The sequence below is a fragment of the Oryzias latipes genome, chromosome 5 (assembly GCF_053564925.1).
Source record: "Oryzias latipes strain Hd-rR chromosome 5, Olatipes_Hd-rR_3.1".
NCBI lineage: Eukaryota > Metazoa > Chordata > Actinopteri > Beloniformes > Adrianichthyidae > Oryzias > Oryzias latipes.
This window is the reverse complement of record NC_136241.1, coordinates 13,683,903-13,706,213: the sequence shown is the minus strand read 5'-3', so window position 1 is coordinate 13,706,213 and position 22,311 is coordinate 13,683,903. Positions and strand designations below refer to the sequence as shown.

The 22,311-nt window shown below is 39.8% G+C and overlaps 1 protein-coding gene across 5 annotated transcripts in view; it reads right to left on the bottom strand.

Moving 5' to 3' along the window:
- Positions 1 to 22,311, bottom strand: part of tox2 (TOX high mobility group box family member 2) — a 109,593-nt gene that overhangs the window by 28,419 nt on the left and 58,863 nt on the right. For all 5 annotated transcript variants that reach the window (XM_011474912.4, XM_011474914.4, XM_020703201.3 and 2 more), the window contains one exon: positions 6,100 to 6,375. In XM_011474912.4, the coding sequence (XP_011473214.1) occupies positions 6,100 to 6,375 (276 nt within the window). The remainder of the gene's footprint in view (positions 1 to 6,099; positions 6,376 to 22,311) is intronic.

Sequence of the window (22,311 nt, the reverse complement as noted above, 5' to 3'; positions counted from 1 at the left end):
TCCAAATCACCCCCAGGATCTTTTTCCTTCCATGCCTTTGGCAGCAAAACAATTATTTCAGCACATATGAGATGACATGTAAGCTGACACGATGCCTCTGCGAGAGGCCCAGCGCTGGCTTGCATTTATCTTCTGGATCTTTTCTGTTATGGAGTGATGACATAGTTTCTGTGATGATTGTGGGGCTTTTAACGTAGGGGTCGTAGGGAGACGGAGGGCAGTTGTTTTTAGGCTGGGTAGTGGGATTCTGTTGGATTACCATCTCCATGCCAGACAAGAACAATCAAACACAAAATGAGCTACAGCTCTCGGATTTCCAATGTGACACGAATCACCAGAATAGGCAACATCATTTCTGAGCGCTGGTTAATGACTTCTTTGCTAAATAAAAGTTTCTTGTGTATTTGCTGTAATTGATGTTGTCCATCAGTTTGCTGCCAACACGGACTTCTGTTCTTAAAAGCCCAGAAAAACTGACTTTTCTAGAAAGTATCATTGGACCTACCATATTTTCCGCGCCATAAGGTGCACTAAAGCCCTACTTAAAAAGAAAAAACCAAGAGTGCATCTAATGCAACGATTCATTCTGGTTGTGCTTACAGATGCCAAAGTGAGAGGTACATGGTGCTCTGTCAAAATGTGACGTAGTGGTGTCAGAATATGTTTTTTAAATACGTCACTAACAAGGCTGAGAGTTAGCATAGTCACAGTAACGTTTGTGTTTGTGGCATAAGTCTGTTTCTTTTACATGTTGGGAGTTACAGTATTGCCGATGTGTTTATGCGACGTGTGTGTTACTAGGAAGGTTGAAAGTTAGCGTAGTCACAGTAATGTTAGCATCGTTGGTATGTTTTGTTTTTTTTATGTGTTGCAAACAAGGTTGTGAGTTACATAAAGGTCAATGTAAAACGAAGTACGCATTATCGGAAATTAACACACGCCGGAAGCCTGAACCGTCCGTTGCGATGCATGCGTTAATTCTGATAATGCACACTTCGAAGGCCATTAACATGCTTATTCCATGGTTACTTACAAAATAAATAAATATTCAACCAGTTTTTAGTCCTATATCTTGTTTTTTTTCTGGTTTGGATCACTTTTTTTACAAAAAGTGGATTATTTGTTACGTGGTGCGGCGACGCTCTGACCGAATGCAGCAGCAAAAGAAAGCGATATATATGCTGATCTTTCCGATGGGTATTAGGCATCAGCTCAGGCAGAAAGTTCACCTCTTACCGCTTGTTTTTGTCCAGATGATGAAGCTAAAGTTTGTTTTAAAGACGCCAGCGCAGCGATATAAAACATTTAAGCTAGGTGACCGGAACTTATTTTTTAGGCGTGCATTATCGCTTTTTAATGCACACCCAGGAGCCAATCAGAATCGAGAATTCACCCGGACAATGGTATAAAGTATTGTGAATACGCTAACACGACAAACATGTCAGACTTTGTTGCATGTTATTGACAAGTTTGAGAGTCAGCGTAGTCACAGTAGGTCTATTTAACCAATATTAGTATGTTTTTCATGTGTCCTAAACAAATTTGTGAGCTACAGGTATTGCGAACATCCCAATGCGGCTAACATGTAGTGTGACAAACGAGGTCTGAAGTTACTGTGAACGCAGTTGAAGTCTGACTGACTGACAGACTTATTTCAGACTCTTTTGTCTCACTGAACGCGCCATTTAGTCCAGTGCGGCCTATAGAAAACACTAGTTCAAATACAGATCATTAATTGACGGTGCTACCCATAGTGTGAGAAATATAGTATTTATGCTAACTTTATTATCAAACCTAGTTAAAAGATAAATACAAATTGTAGATAACAAGTACCTCTCTTAATGATCATTTCAGCTGATTTTCAAAATCAGAATCAAAATCAAAGGTACTTTAATGATCCCACACGTGGGAAATTTGTTTGTTACCGTAGCAAGTAAAGATAAGAGACTAAAGACTATTAAAGACTATTTACAAACAGGTAACAATGTGAAAAAGTGTGCAAAAATGTGCAAAAGTCATCTGTTACACTGTGAATTATTGTACAGTGTTATTGTTGTGTTTTCACATTTAACCTTTTTTTTCTGCTGATTTGTGTCTTTAAGTCAACTTTATCTTCTCAATAATAAAATAAAGGCAGCCTTTGGATTGAAACTGATATTTCCTGTTTCCCTGACAGTGCCTTGACCTGTAACAATGTTTGCACGATATGCATTTTTGAAAGCTTTTACATCTTTAACAAAATGTTTTTGTACAGTTGTAACAAAGAGGGAGGAAGCATAACAACATGAGCCGCGACCCTGCCGGATCACGTGATCCTACCAGTTTAGCCGTTCCGAATCCACTCACAGATGTGTATCTAAACTCGGCACAACAAACACGCCTCATCCATTTTGTTTAACAGCTGCCTGACTATGATCAACCTTTGCCGTAGCGCCGCTCAAGTCTGAATCCTCTCCGTTATATAACCGACCTATTTATTTTATGTTTATAGTGTTGCACCTGCATTGGATTACTTGCAAATGTCCTCGTGGTTGAATCCGACGGGGGGACGCGTTTAAGGCGTTTGTGGAAGAAGAATGGCCTCCTTTCACTGGACTTAATAATTTCTAAAATGTGGAATTGTGAAAAAGCAGGAGCAAGTAAAGAAAAATGGAGGCATGTGATGAGTTTGAAAAAGAGTTACCTTTTTTCTCTTTACAATTTTTCTCTCTCTCCCTGTTGCCCCCCTCCCTCCCACACCACTCTATCGCACTCTTTTCATTGCCCAGCTCACGTATTGAATCTGCCTGATGAAAACAGATCTCACTGCAGCACCACAATAGAATGGCTGATGCAGGAAAGATGAACCCTAATGGATTTTTTTTTTCTCACTGTGCTCAAGATTGAATATAAGGCCTGACCTCCAGATGTAGTGGATCCATTTCAACAGCGGAGATATTGTTTATAGTGAAGACAGAGAAATACATATACACACTTGGACACGCACATACGCAAGAATGTTAACACGTGCAGCCTTGTGCAGAGTCGCCTTTTAAGAGAGCCTTAAATTAGAACCAACTCCTACTATTTATCCACCCATGTCAAGTGAGGAATTCATAATGATACCATCTCATGTTTGAACTGCAGAGTTTGCTTAATTACTCTGCTCAACAGACTGTGTCAAGGTGAGGCACCCATTTAATAGACACTCAGTTCTCAGCAGAAATTGAACCTCAGCTATGGTTTGGTCGTTTTGTCGAGGAAATTATTTGATTTAGAGCGTTTGCTTTATAAGAGCAATTGGAATGAGAGTAAGGAGTTTGAAAAACGAAGAAAAAGTTAACTTGAAAAATAATATTGATCGCAGATGACGGGAAAAAAATGGAAAAAGGTGGCTACAACTTTAAAGTCACACTCTGATCAGTGGTTTTTAATTCGGATTATGCTGGTTTTTTTAGCCAAAATGTAAAAAAAAAAAGCTGTCGTTAGTAGGTAATAGTTTCTGCAGAGCGGCAGAAGTTAATTGGAAGTTGTGGGCAGTAGTGACCCTCCCTTCATTTCCCATGATCCCTTTGTTTATACTCTCTCCTGCTAGCTTACGGTGCAACAAAAATGGCGAGCAATAATGGAGCTATCCAGCCGTACAGTTTTGGACCAGATTCCAGCTCAAACGAGGAAAACAAAGACATTACTGGATCTATTTTTCTACAAGTAGATGCATGGGAATGGAGTGGAGCATGGAGCTTGTGACACCCCCCGAATGTAGATTTTACATAACAACTACAAGCTTTTTCCAACTGCATTTTTTCATCTCCTCATGATTCACACCAATTTGGATAAAGAAGCATTCATAAATGCAATTTTAAGCCCAACTTTCTTTACATATTTCCTCCTTTAAGAGAAAAATGCTACAAGAACATGTCAAAATCAACAAAAACAAGATTTTCATCTGAGTGGATTTTGAAATATATTTCTAAAAAGCCTCATCTTGATGAAGCTCATCGCACAGCCTCTTAGAAAAGAAACCTTCCTTTGCGTTTTTCCCAAAAATAAATAAATAAAAAAGCCCTCACCAAAGAACAGGGTTCATGGAAACAGCAACAGCAGTTTACTGCCGCTTGCATGTTTTAAATCCATGTTCAGTGCGTGGAAGCTGAACACCTCGAACCTCATGCATTTTTATCACACAGCCAGCTGAATTCAATCTATTAAAAGCAGAGTGTGACTCTCTGAAGCAGAAACAAACACACTGGCTGTGGAGAGAAAGGCTGGCCAATCAAGCACTGTCTCCACAGTAAAGGTCATGACCAAACTGTGAAATGAATATGAAGATAAATGACACATGAATCCAATACATCAGGGGAATATTGTTCCATTCTATATAATGCAAGGCGTGTTTAGATTTCAGATCCTTATCCGGACTGATTCCAGCAACACAAGCATTGACTGTTGTTTCCCCTTACCTCTTCTGTTTGTGATGCAGGTTTGACTGTGCTTGACCTTAACATGCATCACTATTTCTTTTAATGTAAAGCGAATAATGTAAATAACATACTCCATATTTTAGCATGCATAAACAGTATTATTTATTAATAAAAAACAATAAAGCTCAACGAAAACAAAACAAAACATTACAGCGTTACCCTAAAAGTGTAGCCTTCAGACTATTTCTGGAGCTGTTTCTGATATCTAGTCATTTATGGCAGTTTGAGGTTCCTGACCATCAAACCCCTAAAAACAAAGGAATGTTGTTTATGTTTACTTTGTTTACCATTTGTGTTCTGTCATTGCAGTCTTGGAGCTGCAGTCACACAAAACATAGAGACACGTGTTTAGATCTCAGAGGACCTGAGAGTGACAGTTATATGAAAAAAAAATAATTATTCTAATTAAAGAAAAATCTCTGTACTCCATGTTTATCTGTTTATTTTTGGATATATCAGAGACAGCCTGTACAATCTGCTTTTGACCTGCTATTAAGATGCTAATGTGTAAAAAAAAATGGTTTCTGTTCAGATTTGAAACCCTAATCAGCACATATTCATGTTTGGAGACCTGACATGTCGACTGATGCTTAATGTTAGAGCAGATTTGTTGCTGATTACCTTTTTTTTTGGAGCTGCTACAAAATAATAATTGACTCCTCCCCCCAGCCCAGCTTCTAATCTAAATTTTTGCTTAAAAGGTTGGACTACAAACGTTGAATCTTTAGAAACTAAAAGGGCCCCTGTTTCTAGAGTAATGGTCTTTTATTAAGTAAAATTGAGAAGGTGTTTTTAATAGCAAAATAATGTGTTTTGAGTGTTGCAACGCATCCAGAGTTCAAACATTTAGACTTTGGCGAAGTTGACACATTGCGTCAACCAATCAGGGACTCAGCTTTGGGTTTTTTTCAGTGGCTCAATCAGTGGGTAGAATATAAATTCAACATGGCTGATGGATACGAAGGCTCATGTCTTGAACTACCATCCATTTTCTCAACCCACTGCTTCCCTTGTGGGGGTGTGTGGTTGCCGGAGCCTCTCCCAGCTACTGTTTGGTCGAAGGTGATCAAACTGGGTCACAGAGGCACAGAAGTAGATGCTCCTGCAGCGGGAGTGAAGCCCACCGTACCGGGACAGACTGAAGGATTTCATTCACCCAGACATGTAGACGTGAATGTTTTTGTAGAGCTTTTTACAAGAAACAAAGCTGATCTCTCTACATCATCCGTGTCTGCCATGCATTTGAATGAGATAAACACAGAGGCCGCTCCATGTAGCAATCGGGCTACAAACGTTTGGCAGTAGCTCCGCCCCCACATGCGTCTGGGGCGTCAACTCATGGAAACATTTTTGGACAGGCAATTTGACGTGCAAATCCCGTTCAGTGTGAACATAGCATTAGTTTAAAACAAAACATGTCGTCTTAGTGACTAAAGTTTTTTTCTTACATTTGTCTTGCCCCATTGGCAGATTTTTTTTTTTTTCCCATTTGAAGAAAATCTTCCAATAGAGTCAGAATTTGTGCCTTCTTTCTACGGGGCCTAAGTCGTTTCTGCAGAAATCCTCCAAATCTTCTTGTTTCATGCTATGGTTTGAAGCGCTCATGTGATGCACCGGCCCAGACAGTTCCACTCACCGAGGGCATTTGGCTGGAGACAAGGTGGTTGTCCTGCGCCAGCATGTTGGACATCATGAGTGTGGGCAGCTCTGGGTAGGAATAAGGGTTTATGAGCCCGTTGTGCTGCAGCGAATGGCAGAGGTAGCCTGCGGAGTCGTGCTCCATCAGGTGCAGAAGAGGAGGTTCGGGGTGGTTGGGGGGAGTGATGGGTGGTATCTCATAGTCTTCATCCCCGGCTCCACTTCCACTGGAGGCACCGCCTCCTCCACCGCCACCCGTCTGACCCGTGTAGCTCTGAGTAAAAGTAACAGACAAAACATGAAAAGCAATGACAAAAATCCTATTTAACAAGATGAAAGAAGAGGGAATTAGGGTCATTCATTCGCTGCTGTAATGTGTTACAAATGAAAGTCCACCTAGTTGATGTGAACATTTGATTTCCGTCATTTTCCAAACATATTGAAACCAAAAAAAGTCAAAACTATCCATAGTATGATTTTAAAGAAATCTAAATCTAATCTCGAGCACAAACTGATCACCTGGAAGTGGGAGAAACCTCAATGTCATGTGGAACAGTCAATGCAATGGTAATCTGTAGGGGGACTATCCATTGACAAAGAAAAGAGGGAAAAAGAGATTTAATTTAAGGACCTATAAGGGACAGTAGCATTATTTAACAAACACTTTGCATGGTGGCGGGTTGGTGTTAGTTTGGGCTTTTTTTCAAGTTTGAGTCTCATTGGTAAATTATTTTTGAAGGTGGTTTGTGAAAAAAAAGGACAGATCGGAACCAGGCAGCCAAAGACAGATGACGACGATAATCCAAATGTTGTAGTTAGAAATGTAAAAAACTGCAAACATTTCTAAATTGTCTTTTTTTTGTTTTTTGGTTTTTAATAAATATGTTTTGGCCCCATTTCTACTTTGTCTTTAATTGAATTGATATATTTTCCTAACTGCATGACTTGCAGTTATAATTCTGCACATTATTTTGAAATTTGCCAAAAAAATTACAACTTGAAAATAAAATGTCAAATTAAATATATTGCAGTTTTAACGCAACAATTGTAAATATTTTAATCTTTTTATTTTTTTTACCATCATATTTTATATAAAAAAGCTCTCAGTTCTGCCGTTCATATCTTTCAGTATTTAATCCCATCGTACATGTGGACCGTGACAATTAGGCCTGCTCAATAAATCACAAATTTATCGTTATCATGATGTCAAGCTGTGCCATATGCATATCGCAAAATGTTTAAATACTTAACTTAAATGTGGTAAAACCATCTTCTGGCAGCTTGAAGCATTTTACCAATCAAATCAATCCCTTTATGCATTTGACCAATCAGGCGGAGCCCTTTTATGTTAGATGCTCACCTCCTACGTAGATGAGGGTCATCTGGAGTATAAATTAAGCTGTTGACGCTTATTTAAATTAAAATGCTGCAGTGAAATGGAAATTATGCTTTTTGGTTGTTTTGCTATTTGTGCATGTATCGAAAGTTATGTCGTCATCGCATTATTGATCACTGATATTGCAAATCGCGAGTTTTTCCTCATATTATGCAGCCCTAGTGACAACAAAAACTGATTTTATTCTATATCTATCAATCACAAAAAGTCCACTTTACAGAGCTGGGAATAATAGGATATTTACATGTTCTGTGTAAATTGGCACTAACACCACAAGTCCAATCAGATTAGAGTTGTGGAGCCAGAAGAAAGGAGAAATAGCAGGGAAATTCAACTGGGAATGAAAAGCAATTTTTTTTTGAGACGATTCAACTTGACTCGCATTGTAATGACTGAGTCAAATTAATCATCACAAATAATATTTTGGTGTCAGCCATTCAAGGGTTTTTTAATAGAATTTTTATGATTCATGTCTAGCAGTATACATCAAACAGTCAGTTCTGCAACATTTCTGAAATCAATTCAATATCGTCTTTGTGTAGGCTGTCATCCTCGGCAGCAGAGTGGTCATTTATCTCTCAAACAGATACTTTTAGAAAATAAGGGGCATGAGGAGATGGAGGAGAGGAGAAAGGATTCAGGAGTATGTATTCTTTTCCTTCTATCGCTCAATTCTGTTTTGCCAAAAAAAGGCAAACACGTTTTTTTTTGTTTTTTTTTTAACTATAAAAAGAAAATCCCGTCTGACAAAAGAATGCGTTCTCCTTGGAAATTAAAATCCCATCTTAATGCAAACAAACTTTAATAAACTTCAGAAATAATTAACAAAAGCTCATTTACTGTCTAACGTTGATGTTTGTTCATTTTGAAGTGCCTCAAATACTTTGTGCTTGGCTAGGCTTTTGTTTCCATTTATATCACTCTGAAACAGACTCTCGTTTGGTTTCCACCTTCAAGCAGAATTTAAATGCATCCAGAAAAATTCTACAGAGTGAGGAACCAATTTAAATGGGAAAATCTCAATTATATATTTCATGGTCATAAAAAAAAATCGAGCCAGACAACCAGCATGGAAGGTATGCCCAAAAGAAAAAGAAAAAGTAAGATTAAAACTGATCTGGCTCCCTCATTTTGTCTTCCTCTGTCCTAAAATAACCCTGAAGCAAGTTGATATTAATTCTCTGCATTGTCCTTTGAAGACAGATGTTTTCCTAAACCTGTGGGGATGGTGTTATTGTGAGGTCTAATGGACGAGAAAACGAACATTTCCTGAGATTCAATTCCCCTCATAATTGTTGGAAGGAAACGAAATTGTCTGCTGTAAACACTGGTGCCATTGTGCCAAGTGAGTTGTCGTCCCTTTGAGCCACCTCGGCGTGCCGGAGATCGCCGGGTAATCTAGGGATGCCTAATCACTAAGAGGCGTGTTCATCCATCAGCTGGTTTTTCACGGTGTATCAAAGAACATCGAAGTGACATGAGACATTTTTCCTGCTTGGCTGCATTTGGTCGTGGAAGGGGGAGGGGGGGGACGAGGACTGAAGAAGTGTCATATGTTAGATTGCTGTGAAGGTTCATCCAGTGTCCTTGATGATAAAATGTAAATATCAAGGACGTTCCCAGTTGGATTGTGGCGAGATAAATTATTCATATGCCTCTGTGCAGAGTGAAATTGCAAATACAGATGTGCACCCCAAAAGTAATGTATACTCCCCTCTCCTTTTTGAAAGCTACCTCCCCATGCCCAACACCAAGCCAAAAAAGCTGGGATTTGCTGGATCAATTAGGTCGTGTTAGGGTTTTTATTTTTTTCTTAATGTGTTTTTTCTCTTTACCATGCCCATTTTTGCTTCATATTTCAGGCACACTAAGGCGAACACACGGTTTCATGTTGCAGAGCGTGAAACACAATCTGCAACATTTTAATTAAGAGACAGATTTATCATCTCTAAGTGTTACATAGCAGTACACCTTTCATTTGAGAGAAGCAGATGAATAGACAGTTGGTCTGGGACTGAGAGAGAAAATAACATTGATTGGGGAGCTTTCCAGCTTGTCTTTTATTTGGCACAGATCTCTCCTTCCGTCTGTAACACTGCCTGAGTACTCAAGGCTGTCTGAAGTGATGATATTGACTGCGACTAATGGCTCATTATCTGTATATTCTTCTTCTTATTACATTATTGTTGTGGTGTCTGTGGAAATCAAGAGTTGGGATACCGCCGACTACATATTAAGCCAGACATCAATGTTAGAAATGTTTTTCTGTCAAATAACATTTAGCTTTTTTATCAAATCTTTTTGTGCACATAAGAAGGAAGATCTCATTGATTGGTTTGTTCTTTTTCTGTTACCGCATTTTGTCGTCTGTTTTTGAATTTATGCCATAAGGCTCACCGAACTATGAGACAAAAGAGTCAATGACAAGTGTGTCAGTCGTACTTTATTAACTGCGTTCACGGTAACTTGTTAGCATGTTTACAATCACTTTAAATCCCAACCTTGTTTGCAGCACGTAAAAACCAGACTGATACCGCTAAAACAAACGTTACTAAGAACCTAGTAATTTGCGCACAACTTAGCCACCTTAAAAACGGCAAAACAAACAATAGGACGACTATGCTAACTCCCAACCCTATGAACACGTAAAGGATCACAGTCTGTCACAGCTACATGTTAGCCACATTAGAAGTGTTAGCCATGATAGCGTATACATTATACCTGTCTTTCAACCTTTTTTTGCAACATTAAAAAAAAACAAAAAAAAAAAACAGACTGACATTACTGTGAATACGCTAACCTCTAACCTTGTTTGTGCAGCTGCGTTGCGTGTGGCACCTTCAAGAACGTACTGTGGTCCTGTTTGTCCTGGTAAACTTCTCATGCATTATTTTTGAAAGGGACCTAGATCGACTTTTATTCTGAAATGCAGGAGGTACTTCGAATACTCTATGTCCAATTGTAATTAAAACAGCGGGAAACTGAATGCTTCAGGATCAATTATAAATTGTGGGGTTTACATTTGGATTCTCCATGTCTCAGGGGTTGAATCTATTACCTTAACAAATAATATATAAATATATAAATATAATATAATATATAAATAGTTCATTAAAAAATAAATAAATACAAGTCACTATCAAACCCAAGTCCCCAATTGGTCATAGTGCCGCGTTCCGCGTTAGTGAATGCCCAATTTGTAAGTAAGCCCGCAACAAGATTTTAAAAACTTGAGCAGTGACGCGTGATCATGAGCGTTCCGGATGCGGAAGCTAGAAAACTTTGGTCTATGCGCATTTGCATAGACTTTTAATTGAAAGTGGCTGCTTGAACATGAGTCGACGCAGCCGGTGTGACTGCAACAAAAAACACAGTCCAAAACCCGCCACACTCGCGTTAGCATATTCACAAAAACGCCCCACCTTGTATGCGGCAGAATGAATCCCTATATATTGCACTTTGGATTGTAAACTGCACTGTCATATTTTGAAAAAGATAAGGCTTTTAGTACGAAAAGTACAGTGTTCCTTTCAGCTGATTTGTTGTTATTTACATTTATCGCATCACCAAGGAATTGATTACAATTATAATTGCCAATCAAAGCATATAAGATGTATTTGTGGTTTGTGTCCAGGCCCGGCACTGCCCTTGAAAGACAATCCCTGATGATAACCCCATTCACCGTCACACCTAAGAGATTCGGCGTTTGGAATTTGCATTAATTTCTTGTAATTGATTGTGACCAAACATGATGCTTTGCATTATGGGTAAGCATCACTTTGAGGTCATCTGGGAGGCGGATAGTGTTTCAGAAGTCCTGTTCACATGCAGCACTGAACAGAAAAAGCTGCCCTGGCCGTGTTTATTGTAAAGAAACAACATGCCGTCTTTTTTCCAATGGCTTCACGATAGTTTGAATGTAGCTGCTGCTTCCAGACGTTGATGCCTTTTGCAGTTTTTTCTGCATAGTTTTGAGGTGACTAAAATGAGTATGCACTCTCAGAAAGACGGGTTAAAATTTTTTGTGCTTTAAATAATCATTTCCCATTTTCAGCCCCATCTGCTTTGATTCTCACAAACGCTGATGGTCCATTAATTGTGTGGAATTTTTTTTTATTAGCATCTGCATTTTATACATCCAATAATTTAATTCTTGATCCTCTGAGGACCTGAAGATTTCTTAAATCCCTCATTTAGGAACTCAGTTCTTTTTCAACCCTATAGCAAAACAGTTTCTATGAGTGGAGAAAAACACAGTGAACATTTTATAAAGTGACACATGAAGAGGAGTGAAACAGCCGTAATATCAGGCTGATTTTCTTTGGTTCTGCACAGATGAAGAGTTTGGAGTTCTCCCAAGTCCATATTTCTTTCCAGGAGCGGGCAGAACAGGCAGCTCGAAGACAGATGATGACATATCTGTCTTAACATTAATGTGCACTTATCTGCCCATTGGAGAGCTTTGTCAGTGTTGATTTATGTTTAAAATCCTTCACATACCAGCAGTACTTCCATCACTCCAAAGACTCGATTTTCCAACACCTTCCCATCACCCCCTCAAAGCACTAAACACAGACTCAGGCCCTGTTATCTCAACTTTTCATGTGGTCTGGCTTGAAAACTGTGGGTTAATCTTTGGATTTTTAAAAGCATTGGCTGTTTTCATTCATTCTGATCTCCTCGATCAAGATTACGGAGGATCCTGTTTACCAGAGGACATAACAACTCTTGTTTCAATGTGACACAGTTCTCATTTAGCAGAAAAAAAGAGCTTACTTTCAGTTGACTAATGTAAACATTAGGAGCTTTTTGCCAGCTGTTTTTTGTTATTCTTCTCTTTTTCATCTGGTGTTTTCATCTATCCATCTCCTGTCTCGCTCGTCTTGGGCTTAATTAAAGCCATAGCTGTTCTTCTGCTACGATATCATGTCAGGGGGGTATCAACACGCCACAGAGCCTTTTCTCTTGCAGCTTGAGGGCGTGGGGGGGCAGAGGATCTCGTTACAGCTAACCTACACCTCCATTTTTCCTCTTCTTCTCTGGGCCGGCCGAACACCATCCTGCTCTGTCCAGACAAAAACACTTCAGGATTCACGATCCATCCCAACCCGGTCATTCATCACATCTCTTCCTTAAAAAGCCCCATCTGAATTATTTATCCATCACTGTTAAAGTGTTTGGAAATGCAACGACGAGGATGCTAAACAACCGTATTGGGAACTTGGATGCTGTCCTTCCAGGCAATGAAGTGCAACAGGAAAGAAAATATGGAGTGAATGAAAAGTATGACCAAAATACCCAAAGATGCAAATGCTCCCGTTCACCCTAAACTCCTACTTGATGATGAACTAACTCTCCATTGACTAAAACCAGCCTTTCTAATTGCACAGAGACACTTTTCTTTCATGTTTCTTTTCCTTCTCCCTGGTGTATCCTGTTCCCAGCACTCGTCTCACTTGTCAGTCAGGGTCAGGAGGTCATCTTCATCTGATCACGTGTCAGAACAGATTAGAATCAAAGCTTTTGTGCCATGTCATATTTCATTATGCTTTTGACTCATCTAACAGGTCCAGGGGTCAATCTGATTTGATTGGATGACAGAAATCATATAATTTGTGTTTAACCCAAGGCTGCATGAGGCTGTGAGTGGTGTACTAATGCCTTCTGCAAAAACAGGACACAACCTCCCCTCAAACTGCTGATTTAAAGTGGCACACCGCAGAGCTGAAGGATGGCAAGAACTGTCGCTCAGAAGACTGAGGTTATGGAGGCTTTATCAAATGATGTTTTTGTTTCACATATGCTGTCTTGTTATTTAGCACAGCAATGCTAACATTCAATGACATTTTTTCCCCAAAAGATCCTCAGAAAATATCTTATCATCTCCCTTTGTGTTGTTGCCGTTTCGTCTATCACCTGTAGTTCCAACAGATTTCATTCAGGTGAAAAGATGAAGCTTTTTTTAAATGTGTCAAACTTTTTTTAATTTTTTTTTCTAGGAGACAACGTTGTTGAGAAATGTTCCTGAAACTTTAAACTTCCAAAGAATAACAAATGAGAACAGCACGAGAAACCTTTTGATTGAACCAGGTTGAAAATGGGTCATATAAAAAAAAGAAATCCATGGTTCGACTCAAGTTAAAGGGGTCAAAAGTGCCAATCAAAGACAAAAGTCTCAATAAACAGGAAGCAAAATGGGGTTAAAGAAAAAAAAACCAAGTATTCCATCAGCTATTGTGTAGGGGGCGGCCATGGTGCAGAGATAGAGCGGTCGACCTTTGATCTGCATAGGTTTGGTTCCGGCCGTGCCCGCCAATGTGTCAAAGTGTCCTGGGCAAGACACTGAACCCCACATTTCTCCTGGCGGTTATAGGTTGGTGCCAGAATTAAGGGGCGGAGCTGCCACTAGTGTGTGCAAGTGTGTGTGCATGGGTGAATGGGACTGCAAAGCACTTTGGGCTTCTGAGAAGCTCTATGTACGTATGTTTTTTTTTTTTTTTTTAGAGAGATTTGAAACACAAAGAGATGATTCACATTAAAAATGTGAAAACGTTTTCACATAAAAGGGGTTTCCGTTGTGGTTGGATCCAAACAGGGCACTTAACGTCACAGTTGCAGCATTCAATACAAGAGTTCTTCACATTCAAATTAGTTTTCTTGTTGCATTTCTTGGAATAATTTGTCACTTTGCCTGAACTTTTACTGGTGTGTAGCCATGACTTTTATCAAATTTGACACCTATGGATATAAACATAAATCAAACCAGTTTTGCTTCAAATTTACCTTAATTTACCAACACATGAAAGCAAAAACGTAGGTAAAATAAATGTTTTTCCTCCACTGCTGGGAATAAATTCAGACATCAAGAGGTAAAGGTATTATTCACATTGGATTAAACTCTAGATTCAAAAATTTCTATGCTAACATGAACCACAATTTTAAACCCCAAATCCTTTGGAGAGATGCCCACGAAACTAGTATAAAACCAACATAATGATGACGTCATTCAAAAGAGAAGAAGGGACCTGTGGGACTGTGGCATTGAAAACGGAGTTTGAGCCAGTTCCTTTGGTGGGGAGAAAAGGCATTTTTCAAGCTAAGTGGACGATCATACACTTCATACATACATACATACAACATACACATTCAAGGGGCGGCCAAAGTCTCGTCCCTGGTCTGCAAAGAAGTTAACGCAATGCTCAAAGAGTTCAACATAAAATGTCGCTTTGCTACAAATCATTAAAATTATGAAAAAATGTACAAGTGAGAAGTAAATCTGAAAAAGTTAACATTTGCTGTGCTGTACAGTGGACAATGTTCAAAAATTGGGTGTGACCGTGACAGAAGCTTGTTTCAGGGTAGCTGGAGAAATATCCAGGCGGAGTCAATGAGCGAAGAAGAATTTGTGCCACTGTATTATGAAAGTGGCTGACATAAGATGCATTTTCAATGCACATATGCGCAAAACTCTATTAAAATTGTAGAAAAATTCTAGATTTCCATTAAATCCTAAATGTAAATAAACACAAACCAACTCACGCTATAGGTCATTCAAAAGTATGGCGACGAATGTGAACAATGATTTACAGCTGATTCATTTAAATTTCTGCCGCAGCGCAAGAACTCATCATCATCTATCAAAGGAGGCGTCTTCGTCTTATTAAGGCTATGGAGCGGCGAGCTCCTCACACGTGGGAGCAGCTACGGATGAAGTGATTTTGGGAAATCGCGGTTGGTGGAGGAGCTGTGGATCCAACAATTCTGCATGACACGCTCAACGTTTGATGAGCTGTGGGACGCTGTGGGACCTCTTTTGGCCCCTGCTGTGCAGTGCCCAAGGAGGCCAGTTCCAACCAAGAGGCGTTTTGCCATCTCGTTGTTGGTCACTCATTTAATTTGACATAAAGTGTTTCCGTTGCAGTTTTCCAAATATGTCCATTTTAATTAAAAAACACCTCTTCCAAGCACAAAAACCTTTTTTTTTTAAATAAATTTGAGGTTTTTCGATTCTGTAGTCTTTCTACTAGGCCCATTTACTGTTGCATATCTAATTTCCACAATTTCATAGTCAATGGAAACAAAGTTAATGGTTGAGTCCAATGTTGGGTTCCTAAATCGTCCCAAAACTTTGAGCACCTGATATAGAGAATATTTACTCCTTCTTCTTGTTGGTGACTTTAAAAGTTGTCTTATTTTGGAGTCTGTCTTTTATCCACGTTTGCTTAATTCTTTTCACTACTTTTGAAAGAAAAAAGACATTGGATTATTCTTTTTTTTTCTTTCTATTTTGTGTCACTCCTATAGGGGTTCAATTTTTTAACCATTATTGATATAACATATGTAATAATTACAATGATATTTTGGTATGTAACACAGGAGACGTGAAATGTCAACAGACGAGAGTTCAGCTCCTATAATGATCCACAGATGCTGCAGTTTCAAGGAAAACTCTGATCTCCAGTGATACGGTAGGAAAACAAAGCAGCAGATTTCTCAGGTTTCCCAATAATCATGTCGAGTGATTGGGATGTTGATATGGTTGTGGATGGTGGGGGAGGGGTGTGGAGAAGGAAGAGGAGGAGAGGATGGAGAGGGAAGAACATGGGGGTGGTGTGATGGGGTGTGAGGATTTCAAATAAGGACGATAATCAAACTTATTGCCTGACAGGGTGAATCTTGGATTACAATGTAGCAGAAATAAGAGTGTTATTTCTCTCCTGTCTCTTCCAGTTGGAAGCAACCATGTCTCAAAAAAAAAGAGGGGGAAGCCTTTTTTCAAACTTTGCTTATCGTCACACTGCTGCTTTTTTTTTTGTCTGCAACAGAAGCATCCCAGAAAGAACTAGTCAGACAAATGCTGTTTAATTACTGATCCCACAGTGGTCCTCTGTCTATGCCCTACTGTCAGATATCATCACCAACATGTGGACAATGGCACCTCTGTGTCTGAATGACAAAGCTGCAAGTCAATGGGCAAAAATAAAGGGAAAAACTGTCAGGATGAAGGGCTGGAGGTTCTGTGCTGACCGATTCTAACAATGTTGGAAATCACAAAGGGTGCGCTGATGGTGCAGTCATCCAAACAAATGTGTATTATTCACCGAATTATTAGGACCCCGTCACCCACAAACAACCGTAGGGGTCTATACAGCATGTGGCTGGAGAAAGTGGATACCGTGTGTGCGTTTATGAGCCCACAAGTGTTTTATTTCATTTGATCGAAATAGTGGATTTATGCTTAAAAATACCAAATATTTGTTGTTGTTTTTGAATAAAACCCTACAGTAGGTGACTCTCTGCCATGTTTGTGCGCGTTTGTGTGTGTGGACTCTGCATGTCTTATGTCCCTGCTTGAGAGTCAGTGAGGCTGTGTATCGGAGGCTGGCACAGCTGGTGGGAGCAGGAGACAAACATCTGGACCCTCGTACTCCTGGTGCCATTGTCAATAAGAGGCTGGTTGTGAGTGGAGGCGAGAGGAGGAGACGGCACTTCAGTGTCAATGAACCTCCCTGTCTGTCTCTCACCGGGTCTGTGATGCAACTTAATGCACGACTGTCCTCAATATCAACAACACGTTGACCAAATCATTAAAAGTCCCACTCTGATCATTTTTTGACCAATTATAAGTGTTTTCAGTAGCTTTTTTCAAAATTATAATTATGCAATTTTTAGGCAAAAAAAAAACCCTGTGTCGTTTTTCTAGGGGATAGTTTCTGCAGAGCAGCAGGAGTTCATTAGAAATTCGCCTCTGAGTTGTGGGTGGGACTGTTGGTGTTGAGTAAGCCCGTCCCCACTTCCCATTACCCATTTGTTTACGCACTCTCCCGCTAGCTTACAGCCCCTCACAACAGCTACTGGTGCAACAATCAAGATAAGAAATGTTGGAGCGATCTACCCACTGTACAGTTTTATACCAGATGCTAACTCAGACGCACATGGATCTTTTTGTCCTCCTATTGTAGTTTTCTTCTAATCATCATTTTTTTCAACTGCTCCTGATTCATAATAATTTGAAGAAAGAAATACTCAAAAACGCAATTTTAAGCTTAACTTTCTTTATAAATGTCCTCCATTGTTATAAAAATGCTAAAAGAAAATGTTAAAGCCCAAAAATCACCGTTTTCATTGGAAAGATGAAGACTGTTTACATTTATGAAGTTTTTTTTACTTAGAAGTAAAGATGCTAAATAAAGACAACTTATCTAAATCAACCTCAAGAAGCAGTGGATGGAAAATTGTTGAGTATTCTAAAGGGAATATGGATCCTCTGAGAATAGACCTCCTTCCTCATTCCTTTATTTCTTTTTATTTTTTTACTTCTCTGCCAGTTGCTAATCGCTAAAGTAACTTATTTATGGCAAAAGCTGACACATTTACCTTTATGTAGGTCAGGGTTCCCATCATGTTATCTGGAAACTTCCCCGCACAAAGCTGCAGGCCACAGATGCCCCGCCATCCTCCATCTTTCTAACATTACGCCGCACTAACATACAGGCAACATAGGTGTTTTAAATATGAAATAAGAGACTTTTATCTTTGGACGCTGTTGAACTAATTTGAGGAGTTGTTTCGGATCCCTCTGAAGGAAGAGAGCCAACTTGGAATGCTGTCAGCTGGGGGCTTTTTTCACACCTAGAAAAACGGCGCATCAATAATTAAAGGAGTATTTTGCTAATGAATTGTGATTCTGGGTAACATTTTTTTCTTCCTAATAGCCCACAGGCCTTTTCTTTCAGGATAACAAGAAGAAAAAAAAACCTGATTCAAGGCCAACTTAACAAGTTCTATCTTTAAAAGATAGAAAGATAGAAATAAAAGCCTCTAAAAGGCTTAATATAAACTGTATAGTTCATGCCTTTAGGAGAACTCTGGTTTTTAATCTGGCACAAGAGTGTTTGGTCTCTAACCATTTCAGCCAGCGGGGTGAAAGGTTTCAAAAACACCTTATAGTTGCTGTTAGATTTATCGGATCACCCAGGGCAACGGGAGGATGGACAGCTTGCCAAAGTGATGGCTTTACCCAACCATGCAGCCGTGCATTTATACCTAGCGCCATGTCAGACGAGTAGAACAGAGTGCTTTTAAACGGGGGCAAGAGGATGAAGAAGGTGAGGAGGAGAGCTTCTAAAAGGCCAGCGGGGAGATCGCTTCATCTTTCCTCCTCGGCTGCCGCAAATGTGCCTCCAAATCTTTTTTTTGCTTTTGTCTCCGCTCCCTGCTTTGTCAGCGAACAGCTAAAGAAATATTTTGTCAGGCTGCTCTTTGTTTTCATTTTTCACAAAAGATGGAAAGAGGGAGTGGGAGAGAGAGAGAGAGAAAAAAAAAGGAGGGGGAAAAGAGGTGGATCGTGGGGTAGGAAAGGTAAAGGCTGTTGCAGGAGGTTATAGGTGGGAGAAACACCAAAAGAATGGAAGAAAAGTGTGGGCGAATAACAGAAAAAGCAAGTAAATGAGTTAAAAACTTTCAAAATAAAAGAGAGAGGATATGATTGTTTCAAAAGTAGATGGTGGTCGGTTAGGGATAGTGAAGTGTAATTGTAGGGATCACCAGAGAAACAGTTCGCTGAAGGAGGAGCCTGTCACTCTAGTACCTTTGCCTCAATCTAAACAGCGGGAGGAAGCTGTAAATCAGACTAATGTGTGCAAGCTGTAATTCAGACCAGCAGGGCCAGGGCACCAGTGCAGGGACCCCGAACGGAGGGAGTTTACCAAACGCCGCCGCCAAGCTTTAATCAGTGCAATCATCCGAAGATTCTGTCTCCCCCAATCAGCAGGCTTCCTGTCAGTCACACACGACTAAACCTGACCAATCAGGCTTCACCGCCATCCCAGACATGCTGGCTGGGGTTTGGGCTGTGGCCAAACAGAGGAATTACTCATCCAAACTAGAAAGGTGGAATGGGTCTTTAATTCAGTGCACAGAGAGAAGAGGTGATAGATTTGTCAAAGGTTGAGCATAAAAGACTGCCGGATCATGTTCTACAACAGCTCATCGGAAACACGTGGGGGCTTCGGAGATGGCCTTAATCATATTCATAAGATGGGAGTTCCTGAAAGTTTGGGCATTCGAACAATGTCACACACTTCTGCTCTGCGCGCTTGACAAGAGCCCCCACTCCCATAAACCTTTTATGAATGTGAAGAAAATCGTGCATTAGTGGGCTGCTTTGGCACATCAGTCGAACCTCATTGGCCTCCTTATTAACATGTGTCCTCTGTGATTACAGCTCCTTATGCTCTGCTGCATAGAAATACTAACAAAGCTTCATTTGAGGATTAGTGTATGAAGATAAACCTCCAACAGGAAAACAAATAGTTCAAATATTCAAGAAGTAAAACTACAATTTTATTGTTTTTGCTGAGAAAAAGGAGGAAATGCATCCATTTATAGACCCAATCTAAGCAAAATTGTCTTTTTGTTGTTTTCAACACACATTTTTCGACGCCTGGCTGCAGACAACATGGTGCTGAACATCATTGGCCAGGAAGTGGAACTTTAGGTGGAAGCTGAATCTTTGTTTTGTTTTTTATACTGTTTTAATATTTCATTTAGTTTTCAGAAATGACAAAAAAGGAAGTGAAAAAATATAAAGTCTTTCAAAATGTGCATAAATGCGTTCAATGTAATGTTTCCTTTTTTAGGGTTTAGACTGGGAAAATAATTTGGTCCAGACCGAGTTCTGAACTTTTCCTTTGGTCTGTATTCAGACTGCCGTCAAGCGGCTATTTCTGTTTCGAAACAAAGCTTATGAACAAAACCATGTGACTACAGATCTCTTCAGTCATTGGCCAGGAATTATGAGGGTTGGGCAAAGAGACAAGAGAAAGAATTAAGGAATTCCCGCGCTTTGCAGTCCTTTTTGAGATCATTCACTAATTTCAACCTTATATTTTGCTGATACATTTTTTAACGCCTGTATCCGGGTCATGTACAACACCTATTACTTTGGTACAGTGGAGGCATGCTGCAAGGCAGTTGCCAAGAAAATACCTAAGAAGGTATGCTGATAATTGTTTATTACAAATAAATTGTTAGGAAAACAGTGAGGAGCAATGTAAAAGTTGTTTTGATGAGTCTGAATTCATCAGATTATATTACAATGAGCTGCTGTGTCTCATCGTGGTGCTTTTTTGGCATTATTTTTAAGAGAATTCTGTTAAGGAACTACAAGGTAGCGGCCGAAGTGCAGCGGAAGGGTGGTTGACCCATGATTATAATATTGCAGGTTCGATTCCTGCCTTGCACACCCATGAGTTGAAGTGTCCTTGGGCAAGACCCTGAACCCCACCTTGCCTCTGGTGGGAGGTTGGCGCCAGTGTTTGGCAGCGGACCCGCCACCAGTGTGTGAATGTGTGTGTGACTGGGTGAATGGGTCTGTGACTGTAAAGCGCTTTGGGCCTTGTAGGTAGAAAAGCGCTATATAATTATACGCCATTTACTGTCATGGTTTGAGTTTGTTTTGTCTTGGGTTTTGCTTTAAGTTCTTGTTCTGTCTTGTTTGGTTCTGTTTCCTGTTTTATTTTGAAAGGGTTCCTGTCTTGTCTTGTTTTGAGTTGTACTTCCTTGGTCCCCATCTGCCCTGATCGTGTTCACCTGTGTCTTGTCTGCCCTGTCTGTATATAAGTCTTGTCTCTGCCTACCTCTTGTGCTGGTCCATTAACTTCTGCTCATGTTGTTAACGTCTTCTTGTCTAGCGTCCTTGTTCCATATCCCTTGCCACGCCACAGTAAGTTTTTGTTTTGTGTGGTCATCCTGCTCGGCAGCTTTTTTTGTTAATTAAACCTTTAGTCCTGAACCCGTTGGCCTCCCGTCTCTGCGTCTGGGTCCTACCGGCTCTCGAGCCTCCCGCACATGACATTTACCATTTATAGGATGACAACACAAATGCGCCGCGCACATGTCGGGTAACGAGACACAGAAAAGCATGTAAGAAGCGTTTTCAGCTCTTTTAAAATAAATTTTCTAACAGATAAACAGTTTGACTCTTTTTTTTTTCTGTTTGATAACACGACAATCATTGCTTTATATTTGTCCGCGGCTCATTCGTTGCTCCATTCCTTCTCTGTTTACGTAATTATTGCGTATATCCTATGTAAAATACGCATAAACTGCTTAATTCTCAACCGACCAAAAATGTTAAAGAATTCTAGTAAAGACCCGCCGACCAAAACCCTCGACGGACATCTGTGCACATCGACAAATGACGAACACAAGAAACGCTTAAGATTACGTGTATCACGCATGTGTCATGAAAGACCAACATTTCATACATGAACGATGCGCAAAATGTTCATAATAGCTTAATGACACGACCTCTATACTGACCTTTAGACTACAGTGCCCTCTAGTGGTTGTTGCTATTTCTTTTTTCAAAAGTCACATTTAAGCCGCACCTCCTGCCAAATTTTCCCCAAAAGAAAAAAACAAAAACAGGAAAATTTGGTAATGTTTTCTTCAATTCATTTTGACGCAGAGGAAAAAAATGCTGTGGGAAAAAGAGCTTATTTGTGATCTAATAAAATATGGACTGCTTATCTACAGGGAGGGAAAGAGGGGTTGGGGTTGCTCTAAACCAACAGTCCTGTCCACAATTTAGAGGTAAATTTTGAATAAACTTCTGCCGTTCTGCAGACACTATGTCCTGCAAAATGATTTTTAAAAGATTTTTAAATCTTACCAAAAAATGGCAAAATCATGGTTAAAAGGCGAGTGGGGACATTTTTACAAAACATCAAAAGATGACCAGACTGGGACTTTGAAAGTAAGCGGGAAATGAAAATATTCTGCCTCATCATGTCATAGGAACAGACTTTT